Source organism: Danio rerio, chromosome 7, assembly GCF_049306965.1.
Source record: "Danio rerio strain Tuebingen ecotype United States chromosome 7, GRCz12tu, whole genome shotgun sequence".
Classification (NCBI taxonomy): Eukaryota; Metazoa; Chordata; class Actinopteri; order Cypriniformes; family Danionidae; genus Danio; species Danio rerio.
Window position 1 is genome coordinate 32,916,283 of NC_133182.1, and position 21,892 is coordinate 32,938,174.

Consider the following 21,892-nt stretch of genomic DNA (forward strand, 5'->3'; position numbering starts at 1 on the left):
TAAAGGTAGTTATCTTTAGGCCCACACAGAATCTGCGCGCGCAGAATTCCGCAGAATTTAGCAGATTCTTAGCCCATTATTAATTCTGTTTATTTACTTGAGTAAATGTGTAAATCTGAATTTATTCAGTTTTTATTCAGTAATTTATTACTTTTTATTTAATATATTAAAGTTTTAGTTATGATACTCCGCAGAAATCCGCAGATTTTTACCAAAATTCTCAGCAGAAATAGCAAAAAACATCCACAGATTCCGTCTGGCCCTGGTTTATCTTCTTTATTTATTCCTAAACATTTGTTTGTTCCTTGGTTTGTTGTTCTATTTGTTTTATGTATAATAAATAAGTTGCATATATATCCTTTTGTTGTCTGAGCTCTTATGTTGTGACAAAAACAAGGTGGTCGTAACACTCGGTTTGAGAGCTGAGACACCATGGCTTTTTGACAAAAATTAATGTGGATCATCAGGTTTCTCACCCTTCCGCATCATTCATTCATTCCTTTTCCTTCGGCCTAGTCCCTTTATTAATTAGGTGTCACCACAGTGGAAAGAACTGCAGCATATGTCCAACCAAAGCATATCCAACTTATCTAGCATATGTTTTACACAGCGGAAGTCCGTCCACCTGCAACCCAGTACTGGGATACACCCATACTTACGGCCAATTTAGCTTTTTCAATTCACCTAGAGCGCATGTTTTTGAACTGTGGAGGAAACCAGAACACCCAGAGAAAACCCATGTGAACACCTTGAAAACATGCAAACTTCAACACAGAATAGCCAATTGACCCAGCCAGCAGTTGAACCAGCATCCTTCTTGCTGTGAGGCAACAGTGCTAACCACTGAGCCATTGTGTCCTTCACCATCATGAGCATTAATAGTTTTCTATTCAAAAGGCAACTACAAGTAATGAGTTAGTGTCTGCAGTGCTGAGAAAAAAACTTTAGTCAACAGGATGCTCGCAGTTGAATCAGTGTTATTGAGTCAGGGAATCATGAATTATTCATATTGATGGTCACTAGCTTTGCTTAATGAATAAGCACTAGAAATCCAGAGGCAGCCATTTTCACTATTGTTAAATTTTGTAATTTAGTATACCCAAACTTTGTCCAAATGTGTAATAGGGCTGCATGAAAAATCTGATATTGCAAATTTATTTATCTTTCTGTGATAAATAATGCAATTTAAATAGTTTCACAAGATAGTTTGAATTGCACTATTTGCCTTTTTTTTCTAAAGAGGTTAAAAATATTCAGGTACAGAAATCGAATAATCACAATGCAACAAAAATGCTTTGCTTTGTCTAGTTTCTAGTTCAAATATCTTAAAAATAAAAAAATTATGTTTTCCACTTAAAAAAAAAAAAAAACAATTAATCTGTCAGTGGAGTACGAAAAATAATCTTGTTTTTGCTTTGAAATGTAGATATTTGGACTAGAAACATGACAAAAAGAGAGCAAATTTTTAAAAATAAATCATATAAATTCAGTATATATACAGTAATTAAATGCAAATCTGTGGCTCCTGGTCAACTATAATTCAGGCTTAAAAATTACACATCTTGCGATGCTACTATTGCAAATGTGCACATTGCAATATTGATGCAGAAAAAATATATCATGCAGCTCTAAGGTGTATACATTTTATTCTAACATTAAAGCACAAATTTAATGTGCACATGGATATTTTTCTCAAATAAATCAACAATGAATTGATTCATCAAAACTTTTGGATTAAAACTTTTGACTTATGTGACTGTACTAAAACACTGGCTTTCAACTCCAGTCTTCTGACCGCTCACCTAGCACATTTCGTACAGCAGGGCTCTCCTAAGCTGTTTCTCAATATGCGATCTTCAGTAGTCTTGCGTCCTCGTGCAACGTCATCATCAGCTTCCATAAGTTCAGTTCCAAAACTCAAGAATGCAAGTACGGAGCACGCATGAAACTTCCCGGATGTGTTCTTGATATCGAGGACGCAACAATGAAGACTTGAGCACCGGAAGTCCCAGAAGTCATTGGGACTGGAGGTGGGAGGTGCAGCATTTTATTTAGATTTATTATTAAAGTTCAGAGATTTAACTTATTTACTGCAGGAGTTTCCCTAAATAAAACTAAACATCACCATGGACATTTTAATAAATGAATAAACACATTAAGGTATAAAATTGATTAAAATCTGTTTTATTTATGTTGTGCTGAGTATATTGATAATGTTTTTAATATATATTTTGAAAAGGGGAAAAACAATAAATCGTTGTATGAATGCTGTACTGTTTAAATAATTTACCATTTAAAATGAGTGAAGGTCACGTGTACATCAGGAAGAACGCAGCGTCTCATTTCTCAAAGGATGCGTTCTCTGCCCTAGCAGTCTCCCGAGTTCGTTCTTTGAGGACACATGGCAAGACCGGTCTACAGAAGAATGCAAGTCCGTTCTCTGCATTCTTGGAATTGAGAAACAGCCCTATTTTTTTCTTCTTCTCATGAGTTTTTTTTTGGCAGTTGGCATAAAACTTTTAGGTGCATCACTGTCACCTGCTGGTTAGGAGTGTGGGCCATGATCGCACTTTCTATCTCTCTCCTATTTTTCACACATGGATCAGTTTATGGATCTCTACTAACGAGCTGATGATCTGGATCAGGTGTGTTAAAAGATAAAAAGTGCTGGGCGGAGGGGACCCAGGACTAGAGATGGGAATCATTACTGTTTATACCCAATACAAACACCACCAAAAGAGCACAATTAAATCCAAAATACAATGCAGAGCTTGTATGCAAATTGTTCCTTTAAAATAAAAATATCATGCATGTAAAAGAAAAGATACTTAAACATTTACATACTAAATGTACTGCTTCTTAAAATAAATGACTTTGGATTAATTGTAATTAAATTTTACAAAAAAATAATTTTATATATTCATATTTTATACCCTGTACTTTCTACATAAATTCACAAATAAAATTTATTTAAAAAGTGCTAAATTGACACAACAAATGACATACATAAACTGTGACGGCCAAACATGACAAACAAACCATTCCTGTAAAACAATAACAATTGATACAACACAATTCAAACAGAATATGAAAGCTCACCGAATGATTCTTCATTTTGCATTTAACTAAGCACAAATGGAATCTTTCTTCTGTTCAAGCAACCGCTACTCTGCATTGAGTCTGTTCTTCCCTGCTAATTAGATCAACTTCACCTGGTGTTCTCTCACTGGTGACTTGTAGTGCACTTGAGCTAGTGTGCTCTAGTTAGAAAGGGCGGAGCAAAGGCAACCAACGGTTTGCCACAACACAAAGAAGGTATCATCCACAGCTCATTGGTGTCAAAGGGGAGCAGAAATCTAAATTGGACTACTGAGGATTGGAAGAAAGTGGCCTCTTCTGATGAATCAGTATTCCTGGAGTATCACATCAATGGCTGAGAACGGATTCCGTGAATACCAACAATACACTGAATTCACTGTTGGGCGACACATCATGCCTGCGACAGTTGCTTTATGCTGGGGTCTGCTTTTTTTTATTATTTTACTTTGTATCTAAAAATCGCCCCCAATACCCTCATTCACTATTCCTTACATTAGTCTAATAATATAAGGTGCTTACCAAATCACACATGCAATATTCTATGCCATTTTGTAGTATGAATAGTGCAAGTAGTGTGTTCACACTGAAGACTAATAAGACAAAATAAGAAAAATAAGTGTGAAGAAACATCTAAACACTCTTCCATTCAATTATTATGGCCATATTATTTTATACAAAATTACCCATACATTACCGCAGGGGTGTCCAAACTCGGTACTGGAAGGCTACTGTCCTGGAGTGTTTAGCTCCAACCCTAATCAAACACACCTGAACCAGATAATCAAGCTCGTACTAGATATACTAGAAACTTCCTGGCAGGTGTGTTGAAGCAAGTTGGAGCTAAACTCAGCAGGACACCGCCCCTCAAGACCGAGTTTGGACATCTCTGCGTTAACGTCATGCAAACTCCACACAGAAATCCCACCTGGCCCAGCCAGGACTCAAACCAGTGACCTTCTTGCTGTGAGGCGACAGTGCTAGGTTGGAATGTAACTGATTAGCTGATATGCAGCAACAGCTTTATAAGCAGGATTAATGTGGCAAATTTTGACGCTCTTGCCGCTGAAGCTGAAGACAGACAGCGCTGTCGCCAGGGTGGCCAGAGCAACCTTGAACACTCTCACTGCCTTCTGTGTGAACGCACAGTAATAATGTCAACAGCCACCGGGAAGAAGGAGGCAGAGAACCAATAATAATTTAAATAATTTAATAACAAATTCAACAAAACAAACTAAAAGCAACAGTCACAGGCCCGGTCCTCTCTCCTATAGCACTGGTGTCTTTCCTCCTTTAAGCTTCCAGAACTCCTCCGTATGATTTGAGGCAGGTGATGTGTCCAGGTGTTTCTGATTATCTCACTTCACAGCCCCACTTCACTCGCCACAGTTACTTTTATCATTACTTTAGAAACTTTGCTTTATTTAAATAATATTTTACTTTGAATTATACACAGATAGAACTCCACTTTAGATGCCATCTTGTGGTTAGGGCAAAGTCTCACAATGTAAAATGGGTATTCTCTAGCTGTTTACACTCGTTACACTCGTATACACTCGTTATTGTGGTTCATTGTAGGATTATTTGAGTGCGCTTCACTATGGTTTCAGATACCACTACAAATGGCTGCTTTCATTTTAAAGTCACTATTTAATCAAAATGTATATTTGTACATCTTTATTTTGCAGGTGCAGATTAATATTGTCTAGGTGAACAATTAGTCAGTGCAAATTAATCCACTGTAAAAAACGAATGTTTTGGTTATCTTCAATCAAAGTGTGACCATTTGCTTCTGCATTTGCGGTGGCAGTCCTTCGGTGCGTTCGACTTCATGCAGCGCTGCACAGATCGATTGAAATCGGTTTTAAAGCGGTGCATGCTGGTTAGAAATTTTGTCCGGATTGATGCTTCTCCGACACCAAGTGACTGTCACATGTGGCATCAAAGTACTGCAACAGCGCTCTGAGATCAGATGATTGATTCAGACAGTGCAGCATCTGAAGAGCGACTGCAGGAGCTGAGATGACAACGCCGACATAACACGATTGGCTGAGTTCACCGCATGACAACAACCACGTTCTTCAAGTTTATTATTGGACAAAATTCGTCTCACAAATTTCAAAACAAACAATTAACTTTTCATACCTTCTCTATATTGTATACACATGGGGCTCTTTAAAAGTCAACAAATATTTCAGTATCATTGGCAGTATCATCTTTTGTTAATTAATTTGTTTATAGGGGCTAGATTGTTTGCACAGGTTTATTTGGCCTTTTGTATGCAGACTACTTCATTCAGCTCCATAAACAATTTAAATTATATATTTTAGTAAATAACCTAAATATTAACTCAAATAAGTCTTGCAGACTTGTAATAAAATATTTATCATCATTGATCCTGACACCCCTATAAAGATTTCCAAACAAATTAAGTTTAAAAAGTCTTTTATTAAATATAAAAATATATAATTAAAAAATATTTTATTTTCTGTCAAGCCGTTTATGCAGAAATTTTAAAAGTGATATTGATGTACCTGCTCTTTCTGGATACTTTCTACTAAGTGTAGCTTAGTATTTTGAACAAAGATTTTGTTCAATCTTTTTGGATTAGTGTTTTTTTATAAATGCTTTTGTTATCCAAAATAACCCTATTAGTTTATTTATATTTCCTTTGTATGTGCTCTCTCGGTTTTCCCTCATTTCTCATGTGTTTGTTATAGGCTGATTAAATTTAAGTTATAATTCTCGTATTGTTTAAAAATTAACTATAGTTTGTAGAGACTGTTTTCTGTTTTATTTGTACTGTAAAACTTTTGTTGTTATTGCAATAAATAAATAAATGATCACGGCATGTGATCAGTCATTATGACTGCCGCAACTTTGAGCCCCGAAGTGTCCGGCTTGACGGCTCCATTTTCAACTCTGCCCCCGCCTGCGCTCAGCTAATCTCGTTGATCATCGGCTAAAGCTGTGCTTCATGTCAAACGCATCTCTTCTGTTGAGATCAGTTTGACAACTTCAGTCACAATATTCTAAACCACCCCCCCATTACCATTAGTTTGTTATGATGAAAAAAAAGCTCTGCCCACTATTCAATATTCTGTCAGATGTACATTGACACACTGAAATAAAAGTCTCAGCAACTTTAAGGGTATAGAGGTGATTCGGATACAGCCTTACACCAATTATACTTACAGAGCAACAATAACCCAAATAGAATACAACAAAACGTAGTGCTACATTACTCGTCCAAACATGCCTTTAAGGTATTTCATTGTTGAGAAACATATTCTATCTTACATCATGCATGAAAACTCCCACGAGAAAAGAAGGGAAAAATGCAGCTCCAGACAGTGAAACTATCGCCAAAGCAGATAAGTCAGAAAAAAAAAACATCTGCCTGCTTGGCATGCCAGCCAAAAAAAAAATCCATTAAGGTAGCGAACCAGGGAAATTCATTAAACTAATAAAGTGAAGGGGCTGTGCCATTTGTAAAGCCATTTTATTGCAGACTACTAATTAACTGTGAGGGAGCTGACAGGAGCCCTTATTTTCAAGCAGATACTTTGGTAATCAGCACTAATGGTCAGATGGGACTTTGTACGCTGCTCCTTTTGGAAAGGTCATGGATTATTGATCACTACTGATGTCAAAACCTCCAAGTAAAGCAACAACAAATCCACTAAAATCATTTTGGGTACATGATTAGGTATCTGCACTCGTTGTACACACAGTTTCTACTAGGCTGAATAATTTAAACACTAGATGTATTAACCTTTCATAATAAAAGCTAGCAGATGAGAAAGCATTGATCTTGAGAGCCTCGAGAGCTATTGAAGTGTTTAAAGAGAGGGACAAAGCACTGCTCGTGTTTAAGATGGACACAGAAGCTCCACAATTCGTGTTATAGTGCACCTCTCCATCAAAAACCTACATTTAGATAAAGGAAAACAAATAAAATGAAATATAAGAAAGAGTTGATGTGGTCAAATATCAATGCCTTCAGGAAAAAATGAGTAGTATCAACAAAATCAAATACAAAATGCTTCTATTGCACACTATATCCAAAATACATGAGAGTATATTGTTTCAGTTTTACGGTAACTCACTTATGGGTACAAAATAAATGATTACAAATTGTTATAAACGAACAGAATACAGCCTTATTGTGTTCAGTATTAAATTAAATAAAAGTAAATTAAATTTAAATAAAATATAATAAAATGTAATAAAATAAAATAAAAAATTTAATATGTAAATTAAATAAATTAAAATTAAATTAAAACTAAAATTAAGTTAAATTAATAAAAATTTAAAAAAATAATTAGATTAAATTAAATACATATTAAATAAAAATGACAGAATAAAATACTAAAATAAAAATAAAATTAAAATTAAATTAACTAAAAATTTACATTTAAATATGTAAATAAAATGTATTAAAATTAAATTAAGGGCGAAGTAGTGGCGCAGTAGGCAGTGCTGTCGCCTCACAGCAAAAAGGTCACTGGTTCGAACCTCGGCTCAGTTGGCATTTCTGTGTGGAGTTTGCATGTTCTCCCTGCATTCGTGTGGGTTTCCTCCGGGTGCTCCGGTTTCCCCCACAGTCCAAAGACATGCAATACAGGTGAATTGGGTAGGCTTAATTGTCCGTAGTGTATGAGTGTGTGTGTGTGTGTGTGTGTGTGTGTGTGTGTGTGTGTGTGTGTGTGTGTGTGTGTGAATGTGTGTAGATGTTTCCCAGAGATGGGTATCCGCTGTGTAAAAACTTGCTGCATGAGTTGGCGGTTCAATCCGCTGTGGCGACCCCGGATTAATAAAGGGTCTAAGCCGACAAGAAAATGAATGAAAATTAAATTAAAATTTAATTAAATTTAAACTGAATAAAAATAATAAAATAAATGTCAATAAAATAAAACTAAATTACAATAAATTACAATAAAAAATGTATTAAATTAATTTTAAAAAATAAAGTTTAATTCAATTCAATTTAATTAAAATAAAAATTAAATAAAAGTGACATTAAATAAAATAATTTAATTAAATACAGATGTGAATAAATAAATGAAATATAGCAAGGTGTTGATGTAGTTAAGTCTCAAAAAAAAAAAAAAAAAAAAAAACTCAGAAAAAAATACCCCTGTCCATTAAAAATACTTAAAAATGTGTTTTTGTACAGTAAATACAAACTGCACAACATGTTACTGCATTTTTTACAAAGTTGTTTAAATGGTTTAACCCACTTTGGGTTAAAAATTAGCACATTAAGATATTTTATAATATTACATAAAGATAAAGCAAGGTGTTGATGCATTCTAGACTCAGTCGGGTTAACAAAAAAATAAACTTAGCAATGAAATCAAATTATCGTTTAAATTCTAATATGCGGACTGAACACACCAATGCATTCAGGATATTTAATCCATATTAAATAAGATAAAAAAACTGCATGAATTGTTACTGTTTACAACAATGAAGCAGTTTGACCAAAACAAATTCAGAACTAAAGATTTAACAAGTCTTTAAGTAAACAGCAATCAGGCCCTGAGCATGCACAGCTTATCCATACCTCAGTTAAAGCGATCATCATTTTCATTAAGTGCTCTAGTAGTGCTGTGTTACAGACAGCATGTGCAAACTGTCCATGTCACAAGCAGCGTTAGCAAATGCTAACTGTGAGCTGCACACAGAAGTCTCTGATAAGAGCGCGTCACTCCCCCTTTTTGAACTGTGGGAAACGTGGCCTGGAGACTCTCCTGTGACCATCTGCTTTATACTGTCACAACATGGTTCACACTGCTGCTCATTGTAATACTTCATCATTTCGTACAAAGCAGAGCAATACTTTCAACTCTGAATGCCCTATCTTTAAAGTGATTTCACAAAGTTGAGCAATTCCTGTGACCTTTAATTTCTTTTTCTCAATCCAAGTTTTTATCCAGGAGATATTCAAGCAAGAATGTGCGTGGCTTGCCAAGAAAACTTGCTTTATTGCTGACTGCACGAAGATGAGAATCATTAGCAAAGTGCACCAGCAAAGAGAAACATAATCTACTGATGCCTGCTCATACAGTTTCATTTTTAAATGCCAAAACTATTCTTAAGGCTGAAGAATAGCTGTTACCAGAGTAAAAATGTAAAAAGCACTTGACTTTATGTATTTAGGCATTAAAAGTAAAAAGTACTAGACTTTTTTTTTTTTTAACCAAAACTGTGCTTTTTAGTGTGAACTAAAATTTAGTGTGCAAACAAAAGACAATATAGCTTGCCAGTTTATTTAAAAAATACAAATATGGACATGCGCATAATTCAGCAATCTCTAGCATGGTCCTGAACATCTCAAACTTTTGATAAATTTATTAACTGACGTATGCTAATTTACAAAAGGGTCACACATCCTAAAATGTGTCCGTAATATCAGTCACATTCAGCACAATTCAAGCTCTGCCATATTTGGCTCATTTTGAGTCATAATTTAGTAACTTAATTTTCCCAAAAGCATCATCAGCCAACTATGGGCAAATTGCATTAAACTCTTTTTGCAGTTATAAAACGTGAGACCATAGTTGGTCATTCTGAATGGAGTATTTGAATCAGTGAATCGATATAGACTTGTGTTCCATTCTGGAGGGTTCATCCCTATACCCTAATCCTTCTAATAAATACAAACTGATTCAGGCATAATAGGGATGAGCCCTTCCGAATGGAACAAAGTGTGCAAAACTAAGCAACATTCCTGCGCAAATGATTATGGGGACCTGAAGTGTGCAAAAATTGTACCCTTTGAATTTATTTTATATGGTAGCCATGATTGTTTTCATTCCAAAGTGCCCTTCGAGGGTGATTTATTATTATTTTTTTTTAATTTACAACACACTGCCATTCTGACCAAAACATCAGTGAATGGTTAACTGGAGACTCCCTTTGACCTCAGTAAGTGAATCAGCGTGTTTTTCAATTCATGTTTCATGTTATAATTCATATTTTGAATTATTTTGATTCAGCATGAAAAAAAGGAAGGTGTTCTGAGGCGCATTACTGGCGCGTTGCTTTTTTGAGAAACTATTATAGATTTTTCAATAGACAAAAACAAAGCCGGTCTAAAGTCCAGCGCAGATCACATTAGTTATGTGCCTCGTTTACACACTGCTTAATACACACAAGATGTAGAGCAATACGCAAATATCTTTAAAAATGTAAAATGATTAAAATATTAAGGATATATAGGATATAATAAGTACATATATAAATATAAAGGATTAAAATATTACAAATCATATTATTTTCCAGCCTACATAAATTTAAAAACCACTGCCTTCATGCCTTCTTCATCTCGGGAGGCTTTTTCAGTTCATTCATAACAATTTGCTTTTGTATAATGTTATTATTATTAGCAGTATTATTTATTATATCCATATTTATTTTTGTTTTATTAAAAATAAGCCCACCTGTCAGGTTTCAGACCATATGAGGCACATGAGGCACAGCATGTGTATTTGGATATATAACTCAGGTTTTTGACCACACTTCATTATTATTGTTCAATTGTTTGTTTGCTGGAACTTAGAACTGAATTTAGAAACAGTTTGAAAACAAATCTTTGCGCTTAACAAACAAAATTAATTATGTATAGGCTAATGGATATCTGTGCGTACAAGGTTTCCCTATCCACGAGAGCGAAAGTAGATTATGAGATGTCTTATCTCTCATTCTTGCGCTGTAGATGATCTGTTTAACTGTTTTTTTGCTAGTGAAATGCTCAGTTTTTCCACTCGCACTTTTTTGGCACAACGCAACTGGCTCTCAAAGGGAATGAAAGATGAGACTCTGATTGGTTTATTCTCAAAACACACCTATAACCCATTAAGAAAATAAACTCAACTCTTTTAGACCATGCGCCATGGCGCAAAGCAGATTTTTCTGTCTTTAAAATAGCAAATGTGGATTCTGACACGCCCTGAAAGCGTTTGCGCATGGACCGTCAAAATAGAGTCCAATATGCTAAGCAGTTAGCATTTTGGCAGATCACCTACTGCACCTTTAACTGGAGACTGACTTTGACCACAGTAAGTGTATGAGAGAATTGTTAACTAGAGCCAAGCTCTGAACAAAAATAAGTAAGTTGTTAACTCCAAAATAATTCACTTGTTTATTATTCAGTGTAATTTGTAAACGGATTTAAATGAATATAAAAATATTTCATTCACAAGCGAATGACATTTTTTTCAGTTTAATATAATGGGAATGTTTTTAAGAAATGCAGTGGAGTATATTTAAAAAAAAATTGACAGTTTGTCTGCTTCCATGCATTTTGTGGAGAAACCCCATTTTTTGTTCAGAGTGTAAATAACAAATTTATTATTCTATTATTTTATAGAGGTTCTTGTCAAAACAGCCTGAATATATATATATATATATATATATATATATATATATATATATATATATATATATATATATATATATATATATATATATATATATATATATATATATATATATATATATATATTAGGGGTAAAACGATTTATCGTTGTACGATTTATTGGGATGCAAAAATGTCTCTATGCATCGTGGCGTTATGACGATTTGATTACGATATGACGTCCGTTTTCTCTTATTAGTTGAGCTGTTTGCACGTGAGCTACGTTCCACCTGCTGTGGCACGTGAGTTCAGATTGCAGCAGCAGTAATGTTAGCAGACCAAGATAAGTGGAGTTGAAATAGAGGATGGCTCATCCTCTCAAAATCAGACGTCTGGCAACATTTGGGTTGTACAGTCATTGCTTTAGACTCGTCCGCTTTTTGACACGCATACTGGGTCAAACATCCTAAGTTTTAAAGTCTTCACAGTGTTTACATACTTTGCACAGCGACATGGATACCTCCTAATGGTGTTGAAAGAGTCACATACTGTATTTATAAGGTACAATTCACCCTAAAATATCATTCTGTCTTCATATAATGATGTATTGGCCGCCGCAAAATCACACAAGACGTGAGCTGTTACTACAGAGGGCGGATGATAGACGCGCGAGTATGGCAAGCCGTTTTAGCATTTAAACCTTTGATCTGACTATCCATAAATATATTTAGAGATATCTCTAATTATATTTTGACTAGTCATAATTATAATTTGACTAGTCAAAATATAATTAGAGATATCTCTAAAGGAATTTAATTAAATATGAATTAAATATATTTATGGATAGTCAGAACAAAGGTTTAAATGCTAAAACGGCTTGCCATACGCGCGCGTCTGCTTCAGTGAACAGAACCTGCAGGTTGTGACTAATAAAGTAGTAAACAACATTCAGTTTGTGGAGCAGAGTGATCTTTCAGGAGCCGTGTGGGAAGTATAAACAGCACTTAGCAGTGGAAATGAAATCGAAAACGTACACATTATTTAAACAATCATATCGCATTTTAGAGTTATAAATACGACGAGCATTAACCCTTTTGAGTACAGAGGTACACAAAAATGCACGTCAACATGATACACTTGATAGCGCCGACATCAGCGACGCCGAAGAAATAGTAAACCTGCCTAAACTGCTGAAAAGAGCCACGACTGTACTGTGTAATGAAAAGACGGCCACCCTGTCACTCATCATGCCCAACATGAAGACAGCCATCCATAAAAAAACTCTCAAACAGATACACATAAGTTCAGGATTATTTTATAGAACTGCTGATTACCTGAAAATGTGGATTTTTTTGCACACAGAAAAAACACAAGTGACCAAGCAAAGCCTTAAGCTCTTACTGTTAAATTCAATTGAATAGAAAGCTTATTTTTTTGCACCTTTACTTATATTGTTCCTTAATTTTGTCTCTGTCATTTCAATAATATTTTTTAAGAAGTTTTTAAATTGTTTTATTTTCCAGAGACAGGCCTGTTTAATTTATTTTCTTAAATAAGGTTCAGTTTAACAAGTTGAAACAAAAGAAATACATAAAAAATAGTTTACTTGGTAAAATTTGCATTTCAGTTAAATTTTCAATTTTTATTCCAAATATCGTGATACATATCAAATCGTGAACATTATATCGTGATACACATCGTATCGTGAGCTGAGTGTATCATTACACCCCTAATATATATATATATATATATATATATATATATATATATATATATATATATATATATTGTCGCTTGTGTTAACAAATAAACAAATAATGGTGGATATTATAATTGTGTATTACTGGTAGACACCCCAAAGATCTATTTGACCTCTTTAAGAGCCTTGACACATTTACATGTTCAAATTGGCTAAATACAAATGTTGAAAACAGATGTGAACATTCTCCTTTCTCTAGTATGTCAGAAGAGTTGGTAGACCTTATAGTATTTACACATTTTTAAAAAAGGCACATTTTACAAGTCTCCAAGAGGTCAACAGTTGAAATTGAGTGCTACTAGCTCGTAATTTAATTTACTATGCTATGCTAAAAGCAGACTTAAAAAAAAAAAACAGTTAAAAAAAAAAAACAAAAAGATGGAGTCTTCCTTTAAAGCACCAAACATCATAACGTGACCCATTTACCAAATTACAAAATATCACTCACAGCAGTAATCCGTTGCTTTTCCAAACACCGTAGAGCTGAACTATAAACATAAGAAGAGATTCATCAAAATGAGATAAACATATCTTCGATCTTACCTCCCGATGACCAGGCAGCTGAATCCCTCGGTCAGAGATTGAGTTAATGCTGCCATTATTGCCTGCAAAAGACACAGGATAAAAATGAGGAACCTCAAATATGAACCACAAGGGTGATATAATCTTGTTAAAAATATCATACTGTATGCATACAGAGATGAATTCAAGCTCTACTATGCTCATAAATAAACTGAAAAACTATACATTTAGGAGTACAACAGTGTGTCACTGTTGCAATAGCCTTAAAGGGTTAATCATAGTACCTTAAAGGTAAACAGTACTGCTCAATGTGTGGTACAATGCTTTCCATTCAGGGCTATTGCTCCAGTGAGAAGCTGCTTTAGAATTTAAAGGTAAAATTTTTGCACATTTTTAGACAGTGTGTGAACCGGGACATATTTTGTCACATAAAAATAGGGCTTTTCAGTAAAGTAGCTCCTGCCCACATACATTGCAGATTGTTGAACATAGGTGGGCAGTATTAATATGAGCTACAGACTGGAGGTATTCAGATGACAGCTAAATTGATTCATTCCAGAGCCCCATTACACTTTCAGATTATTTATTTATTTTCCTTTATTGTACTGGAGCTCGAAATTAATCAAGTACAGCTTTTGGTTTTATATCTTCTTGCATCAAATGTCATTTATTGGAACAACATTTCACAAATAGGTTTATAGTAGTATGTGTTGTTTCTGTCTCGGCTGTCCTTTTGCTCTCACTCCACACAGACTTTGGCAGACATTCCATTGGTTAGTCAGCCAGGGCCTTTAATGCTGAGCAGCCAACTTTGTGGGAGAAAAGCACTTCCTGTGGGAAACAGTCAGGCAGAGGGCCCTCTTTCTCTAACAGCACATAATGCCTGGCTAGTGCATGTGTTGTCAAAATTAGAGAGCAATATTTCCACCCAATCAAATTAGGTTTAGCTTACGCTGACATTTAGTGTGGATAAATATATTCAACTACTGACAGATTAGATTCCCATTCACGATCGGTTGTTCTGCTAATTCAGTTTGCTTTATTACATTTACATCTTTCTTTCTAAGGGGGAATATATGAAATCAAAAGTGCAGAGGACAGTGGTGGCCATTAAATGAAATGCAGCCAGCAATATTTATGCTCATGTTATAGGGCTGCACAATATATCGCAAAATTATTGGCATATGGATAATAGTACATGGGATATCCATATCGAAGTGATGTGCAATAGAATAAATTAACTTCATAAGCCAAGCACTTGAGTTGTTTATTTAAACCTGATAAATCAGAAGTGAACCAAGAGCTGAAAATAAGTGCATGCTGGAAGACAAGAAAGGGAAATGTCAACAGCCAATAAGAATCTGAATTTTTGCCGATTTTTTTTTATTTTTTTTTAGTTATTCGTGGTGTTTTAAAGTCTGAATTAAAGTAAAAAATGTTCGAAAAATATCTATTGCTTGTTTATTTTAGTATAATGATTGCATAAATTATTCTTTTTGCATTTTTGATAAAATATCTTCATTTTTTTAAGTTATATTGTAAGAAATATTGTTATTGCAACATTCAAATGTCCTGTTGTGATTTTTCCATTGTGCAGCCCTAACATGTACATATCAGGTGCAGTTCAAGGCTTCAATATACTCCCGACAAAGGTTTTCTGGTTTTTACATGATCAGAAATAAAAGTGCAACAATGAATGGTGCCTTTTATATCACTTGCGTATTTTGTATGTAATGGGAGAGTGTGTGGCTGTTTCCGTAGCACTGAGGGCAGTTAGCTCTCTGCAACTCTCAAATGGTCACCCACTGAAGCTAAGAAGGGCTGCACCCGGTCAGTAACTAGATGGGAGACCACAGGGGAAGTGACAGTAGTGAGACCAGCAGGGGGCGCTCAACCAGTAGTCTGTGTGGATCCTAATGACCCAGTATAGTAAAGGAGACACTATACTGCTCAGTGAACACCATCTTTCGTATGAGACGTTAAACCAAGGTCCTGACTCTCTGTGGACATTAAAAATCCCATGATGTCCTTCGAAAAAGAGAAGGGGTGTAACCCCGGCATCTGTCCATCATGGCCTTCTATCCCCATATCATAATTGATATGGGGCAACCACTGATAAAGCAGGAGGAAAGGTAGTAAATAACTTTAAGTAAATATCAAGTAAATAATGTATAATATGGATGCTTTATAATATATACCGCTACTATTATAGATCCTTTAGTTAATGATTATGTACTTTAAGGTATTACTATGGACCCATTACTTATAAAAGTGTATCTTATAAAAAGGTTCCACACCAGTGACACCTTTTGTACCTTTATTTCTGTGAATGTAGCAGTAAAAACAAGCTGAAAAAGCCTTTGCAGTGATATACTTCCAAACATCCAGATGCTAACCACACTGCTAAAAATTATGCTTAGGCACTTTTGATCTTCCAAAGAAAAATGTCAAGAGTCTTCAAAAATCTGTAACTTTCAGACAATCTATTATGTTCTGGAAGGTCTTCTTTAGGTTTTATTGCAAGCGGTTCATACATTGAGAATACAATTTAGACCAATACATAAAAATACTTATTAGGGCTGCACAATATATATAAAAAATATATTGATTATTGCTTTCACAATAATAGCATATACTGTATGTAATGTCATGATCGCAGAAAGTTGCAGTGAATTATATTAATTTCTATTTGTTTTTAAATATTTGTGTGTTGTGCATTTATACAAATTTGACCAATCTAATGAGTTTTTACTATTTGTACACCAGTGCTATAATGCTATTGGCTATACATGGCCCAAAGGCGAACCTAAGGCTTAGAGCAGAGAGCTGAAAATAAATACTAATGACATGAGTAGGGACAACTGAGCAAAATCACAACAGCTTATAAGACCCAGAATATGAATATGCTAGAATATGCTGAAGCTTTCATAGTGTTAGAAGTCTATGCAAGTCAAAATTTATGTTTAGCCTGAAATAGATTTAATTGGATCAGAAAAAATATTGTAATTTTAATTTTAGTATGATCATTATAGTTACATAGATTAAAAAACAACTAATAAAAATAGTATTTCACTATGAAAATGTTATAGTCGCAACAGAAAATATCATTATGCAATACTCAACAACAATTTAGCATATTTTGCCAGGATCGTACAGTTCTAGTTCTTAAATATAGCCCCTTAATTCTTTCAGAACAATGCTAATCTTAATATATGTAAAACAATAACCCAACACCACACACTACAGTGTAAACTTTGTAGTGATCTCATGACCAGCTTTACAGCACAGGAACAAACCTTGACAAAACTTACATTGTGAAAATGATGCAGCGGAATAAAACGTCGACATATCTTAAACATTTATAGCATTTAAAGCAAGGTTGACATTGCCAAATAAGTAGTACCACAGAGAAGCGCTCTTGTCACAGTTTGGTCTCTGAGATGCTGATGAAGCATACTCATATGCTGAATAATGATGGTAAGAAATATGAATCATGAAAAATATGAAGCAGATGAGAAAGCGTGGCAGAGTGGGAGACGGACAGACAAGTGCCACATGTAGCTCTGTCCGTACCTGCTGGTAAGGTCCTCCTGTAGCCCGTCAGAACGGCACAGCCATCTTAACCCATGAGCCAGTTGACAGTGAAAAGATGGAAGTCAAATATTAAAACCTTTCTTTTTAAAGAGGAAAGTAACATGTGCCATGGTTAACACAATAATATAGGTCTGGTCTCTATCATTTCCATTCTAAGAGAAGACCAATATTTGCTCATAGCAGAGCCAACAGGTGCAGGTCTCGCAGGCTTCCTCTGATCGTGCTATTATGAGTGATGATTAGGCCTACTGGGAGAAAAAGGCTTTGATAATGGCACCTTTGTGTAATACTTTAAAGCAGAGAGGGAAAAAGCGGCAGCAGTGTTAATAAAACCCGTCTTAATACAAACCTGTGGCCCTCACAGTAATTTCCCAATAAACACGTCAACAGTTTAAACAGCCCCTATTATGGGTTTTTGAAAATTACCATCTATGCAATGTGTAACACAGCTCTAAGAGAAGAAAAAAACATCCAGCCGAGGTTTAAATCTGAAAGTGCACGTGTGTTAAAAACGATTGATTCTTTAACTAAATAGTCTATTCAGAGTTGAATAAATGAATCGTGTTGGGTTCGGATCTTTTGCCTGAACGCATCGTTGTCGATACAGTACATCACCAAATATGTAGTCCTGGATCCAGTAAAACGTGAACGCGCCTTTCCCTTCAGACACTAGCAGAGCGCTGGGATCATAGTATTGATTATGACACGAAGAAGACAATCACTGACAGATGGAGATTCGGCTGCAGGGAATAAACAGTTAAAGTTCATTTTCACAACAATAACAGAGTATAGCCAAACTAGTGCTGTGTTTGTTCCTGTCATTTTTCTGAAGATTGATACAATGACCTACCCTGCAGTGCAGGATTCGCTAGACGTTTGTTTTTAAAAGGAAGGAGCAGCAGAGACTATTATGTATGGGACTTTGTCAGACTTTGATAGGGACTTTGTCAGTAACTGTTACAGTTCACATGGAGCAGTTTCTTCTTTCTCCGAATCATAATGTAAGTGAGATTTAAAATTGTTGCCTCATTTTCTGTAGTTTGCAAAATGTGTTTAATTCTGTGTTGTAAGTTTCAATCACTCCACGAGGCTTGTGATCATTTCTTATAGATCAGTGCTTGTACTGTATCTCTCAGGTTAAATCTGTATGGGCTATTCACATATTGGGTCCACAACTGAATTAAAAACGTGACGCATGCTTCTTCCTTTACCGATTTAAATGTGGTTCTGAGTTTGCGATTCCCTGCTATTTGTCTTTGCTATGGCCATCATCAGCTGTTCCTCACACGTGTGGCTCAGTCGATTTTATAAATAGTTTAACTTTTGCCACTGTGTGGAATAATACTGAATGTGTGTCATTGTTATTACTTGGGGTTAGGTTTAAGAGTAGTGGAATATGCTGGTGTTTAACTGCATTGCTTTAATGCATTACTCCATTGGTACAATTATATAAATAAATAAGTACAATTACGGAGAGCACAAAATTTCTAATTATGGCCACAATGTGTATACTGAAGCACATTGTCAGATTATGTTTAATATGATTATTGCCCTTTTCAGACAACCGTTGTGTATTTCATAAACTGTAAAGGGTTGTCCTGCTGCTACTAATGCTACTACTACTTCCAAAATCTTTACAAGCATTGACCAATACTGTTTAGATGCATGTCACTGATGAGAAGATGACAAATGTTTACTGTATGATGACCGAAAGGGACTTAAACTCCCAGCAGGCACACAACGTCAACATGACGTCAGATTAACATTGTACCCTAACATCATGGGGATGTTGCATTTTTTTTGGAAGTGAAAATCGGACGTCGATCTCCAACGGCCAACCTGAAATCAACCAAATATCATTGTCTAATGATGTTACAGCTTGAAGTTGTGTGAACGTTACCACTATGACATCTCTCAGATGTTGATTTTGGTTGCCATAGCTGATAAATAAATGTCAGTTTTTGATGTCAATATGATGTTGGTTCAAGATGTAGCCTCTGTTAGAATTTGGTCAGTTTCTAAACCAACCTAAAATCAACCAAATATCAATGTCATTTGACGTCGTTATTGGACATAAAAATAACCTCCTTAGACGCTGGCTAGACATTGAATTTTGGTCACCTGACATCACAACCTAAATCCAACCTAACATTAATGTCATATGAAATTGTGTGCCGGCTGGGCAAAAACGAAATGCACTACAGCACGGATCCCCCATCCACATCACCGCCTGATGCTCTTCACGATCAACCCGTGCACCAATTGTTAACCTGATTGGTTAACAAATTACCAGTTTTGCCTGAAGTTTGTCTAAATGAACAACCAACTCTCTGTGGTAAAGTAATTGCCCTGTGTGCTATTTTACTATGCTGATAAGGAGTGGATGATGTTTGGAGCGTAGAATGATGATGATGCATGTCGCGCAAAGATAATGTAAAAGTCACATTAAATCCTACATAACTGTTTACACTGCGGTCGCATCGCAAAATATCAGATATGTGTCTGATTTAATACTAAATATGAAAGTGGCACAAATTACAACAGAAAAGATCCGATTCCATGCAGTTAGGGCTGTTCACACTCTCATCATCTGAGTCACATGTGGACAAAAATTTTTTATTTGGGCCACATTTGGCTACAGTGTGAACGTAGCCTCTGTCTCGCACTGAACCCAGCTGCCCAATCACAACAGACTGGGTCATTGGACAAATCACAGCAGATTAGCATAACGCAAAGGAGGAGTTAGTGAACAAATGATTCACTGAACAAATTATATAGGAGTCGTTGAGATAATGGGGTACAAATAAATACATATTATAAAACAATGAAAGTGTTTTTTGACCTTGCATGCATATCAGCATGTTGTTGGAGACCTCGAAAACCAAAATATGACCTTTTATATTTATACCTTTCAATATAAATTGAATTTAACAGCTTAATGAAGCCCTCTTGCATCACTGCACTTTTAATGCATGATAAAACATGTAACTCAAAATGGCAAAGTATGTCAGGAAATGCCATAGAATGAGGTCAGAAAGCATTCACAGGATAGTTATATCACATTATGGGCAGCTAAACCATCTTGCGTCCAGAACAAAGTTTGTTGAAAAAAGCTGCACAATAACACAGGAACTGTATCATTATCAGCAGGATGCAATTGTGCCTCAGAGCAAATAATTCCTTATTTTAGCAAACTCTTAAATGGCAAGAGAAATTAACAATAAACATACGGTGAGGTCGGGAGGAGGTCTGTATTAAAAACAACAAACAAACCTATTCACCATTTAAATCAGATGCAAACAAACACCTCTGAGTCACGTACACACTAACATTCGTGCAAACGGTTTCCCTTAAAACAGGGCGATCCCTTTAAGGGTTTATTTATGACTTTTACTGGGTCAGCTACTTGTTCATACAGTATGGCTATCAAAGAGAAAGCTAAATTAATAAGCCTGTTTCTATAGCAACAAGTCTCACACTCTTTCTCACTTTCTCCCAGTTACTGTACTGACAAGCGTAGCCTCACTTCTTGGCTGTTGCGACAGTTTTAATAACAATTTTAATTCAGTGCTTGTTTTTTTTTTTTAATACTATTTAAATAATGAAACACTTTAGTATTCAGTTACTAGTTTAATCCCCTCATTATGACCCTACATAACAGGTCATGGGAACACAGATACTCTTGCACGTGCACACAAACAAACACATCCGGCATGTCATGACAAGTACAGCTCGCAAAAATCTATTCATGGTCCACATGGGTGTCTCTCTAAAGAGGAGGATACCATGAGGTCGGTCCTGATAACAGACTCAGTCTTCTGCATGATAGCCCAGGGTGACAATGCACTGATAAACACAGAGAAGACGGCAGAATGATTCACACTGCCAGACACTTTACAGTTTACTCTGTTATCCCTATGAAGTGCAAGCGAGTCAATAAAAGTTTTGTTTTTTCCACAGGGCACAAATAATAACAGTTCATCCTGACTGAATTACTCTGTTGATGTAAGATCAGAATGTTAAATGTCTTTTCTATGATACGGTTGGATTATTAGCATAATGCGTAATGTGTATTATGGGTGATGATTAGGCCTACTGGAAGAAAAAGGCTTTGATAATGGCAACTTTGTGTAATACTTTAAAGCAGAGAGGGAGAAGCAGCAGCATTGTTGATAAAACCTGTCTTAATACAAACCTGTGGCCAGACACGTTACAGTTTATTCTGTTATCCCTATGAAGAGCAGGCGAGTCAAAAGTTTAGTTTTTTTCCACAAGGCACAAATAATAACACTTCATCCTGACTGAATTCAAGTACTCTGTTGATGTAAGGTCAAAATGTTAAATGTCTTTTATATGATACAGTTGGATTATTAGCATAATGTGTAATGTGTGACTTGTTATGCTGATCCCTCCCAGGCCTTTTCTGACATTTATTTTAACCCTTGCTGATGTCAGCTTTTGTTTGCTCATTTAAGGCACTAAGGAATAAGTTCAGTAACGCCATTTTGTGCAGAAAATGCTACACCAGCTGGTATCAAGTGGCCTAAACTACTAAT

The 21,892-nt window shown here is 35.5% G+C and overlaps 1 protein-coding gene across 4 annotated transcripts in view; it reads right to left on the reverse strand.

The window, feature by feature from the left end:
* The window catches only part of ano5b (anoctamin 5b), a 61,613-nt gene that overhangs the window by 32,668 nt on the left and 7,053 nt on the right, over positions 1-21,892 (reverse strand). Inside the window, exons 2-3 of one of the 4 annotated variants that reach the window (XM_005168891.5) lie at positions 17,316-17,360; positions 13,764-13,825 (exon numbers count right to left, since the gene is read on the reverse strand). In XM_005168891.5, coding sequence (XP_005168948.1) covers positions 13,764-13,825; positions 17,316-17,360 — 107 coding nt within the window. Of the gene's footprint in view, positions 1-3,099; positions 3,211-8,665; positions 8,768-13,763; positions 13,826-17,315; positions 17,361-21,892 lie in introns of those variants that run through there. The other 3 variants (NM_001079983.2, XM_009303225.4, XM_073906698.1) reach the window with 3 other exon arrangements.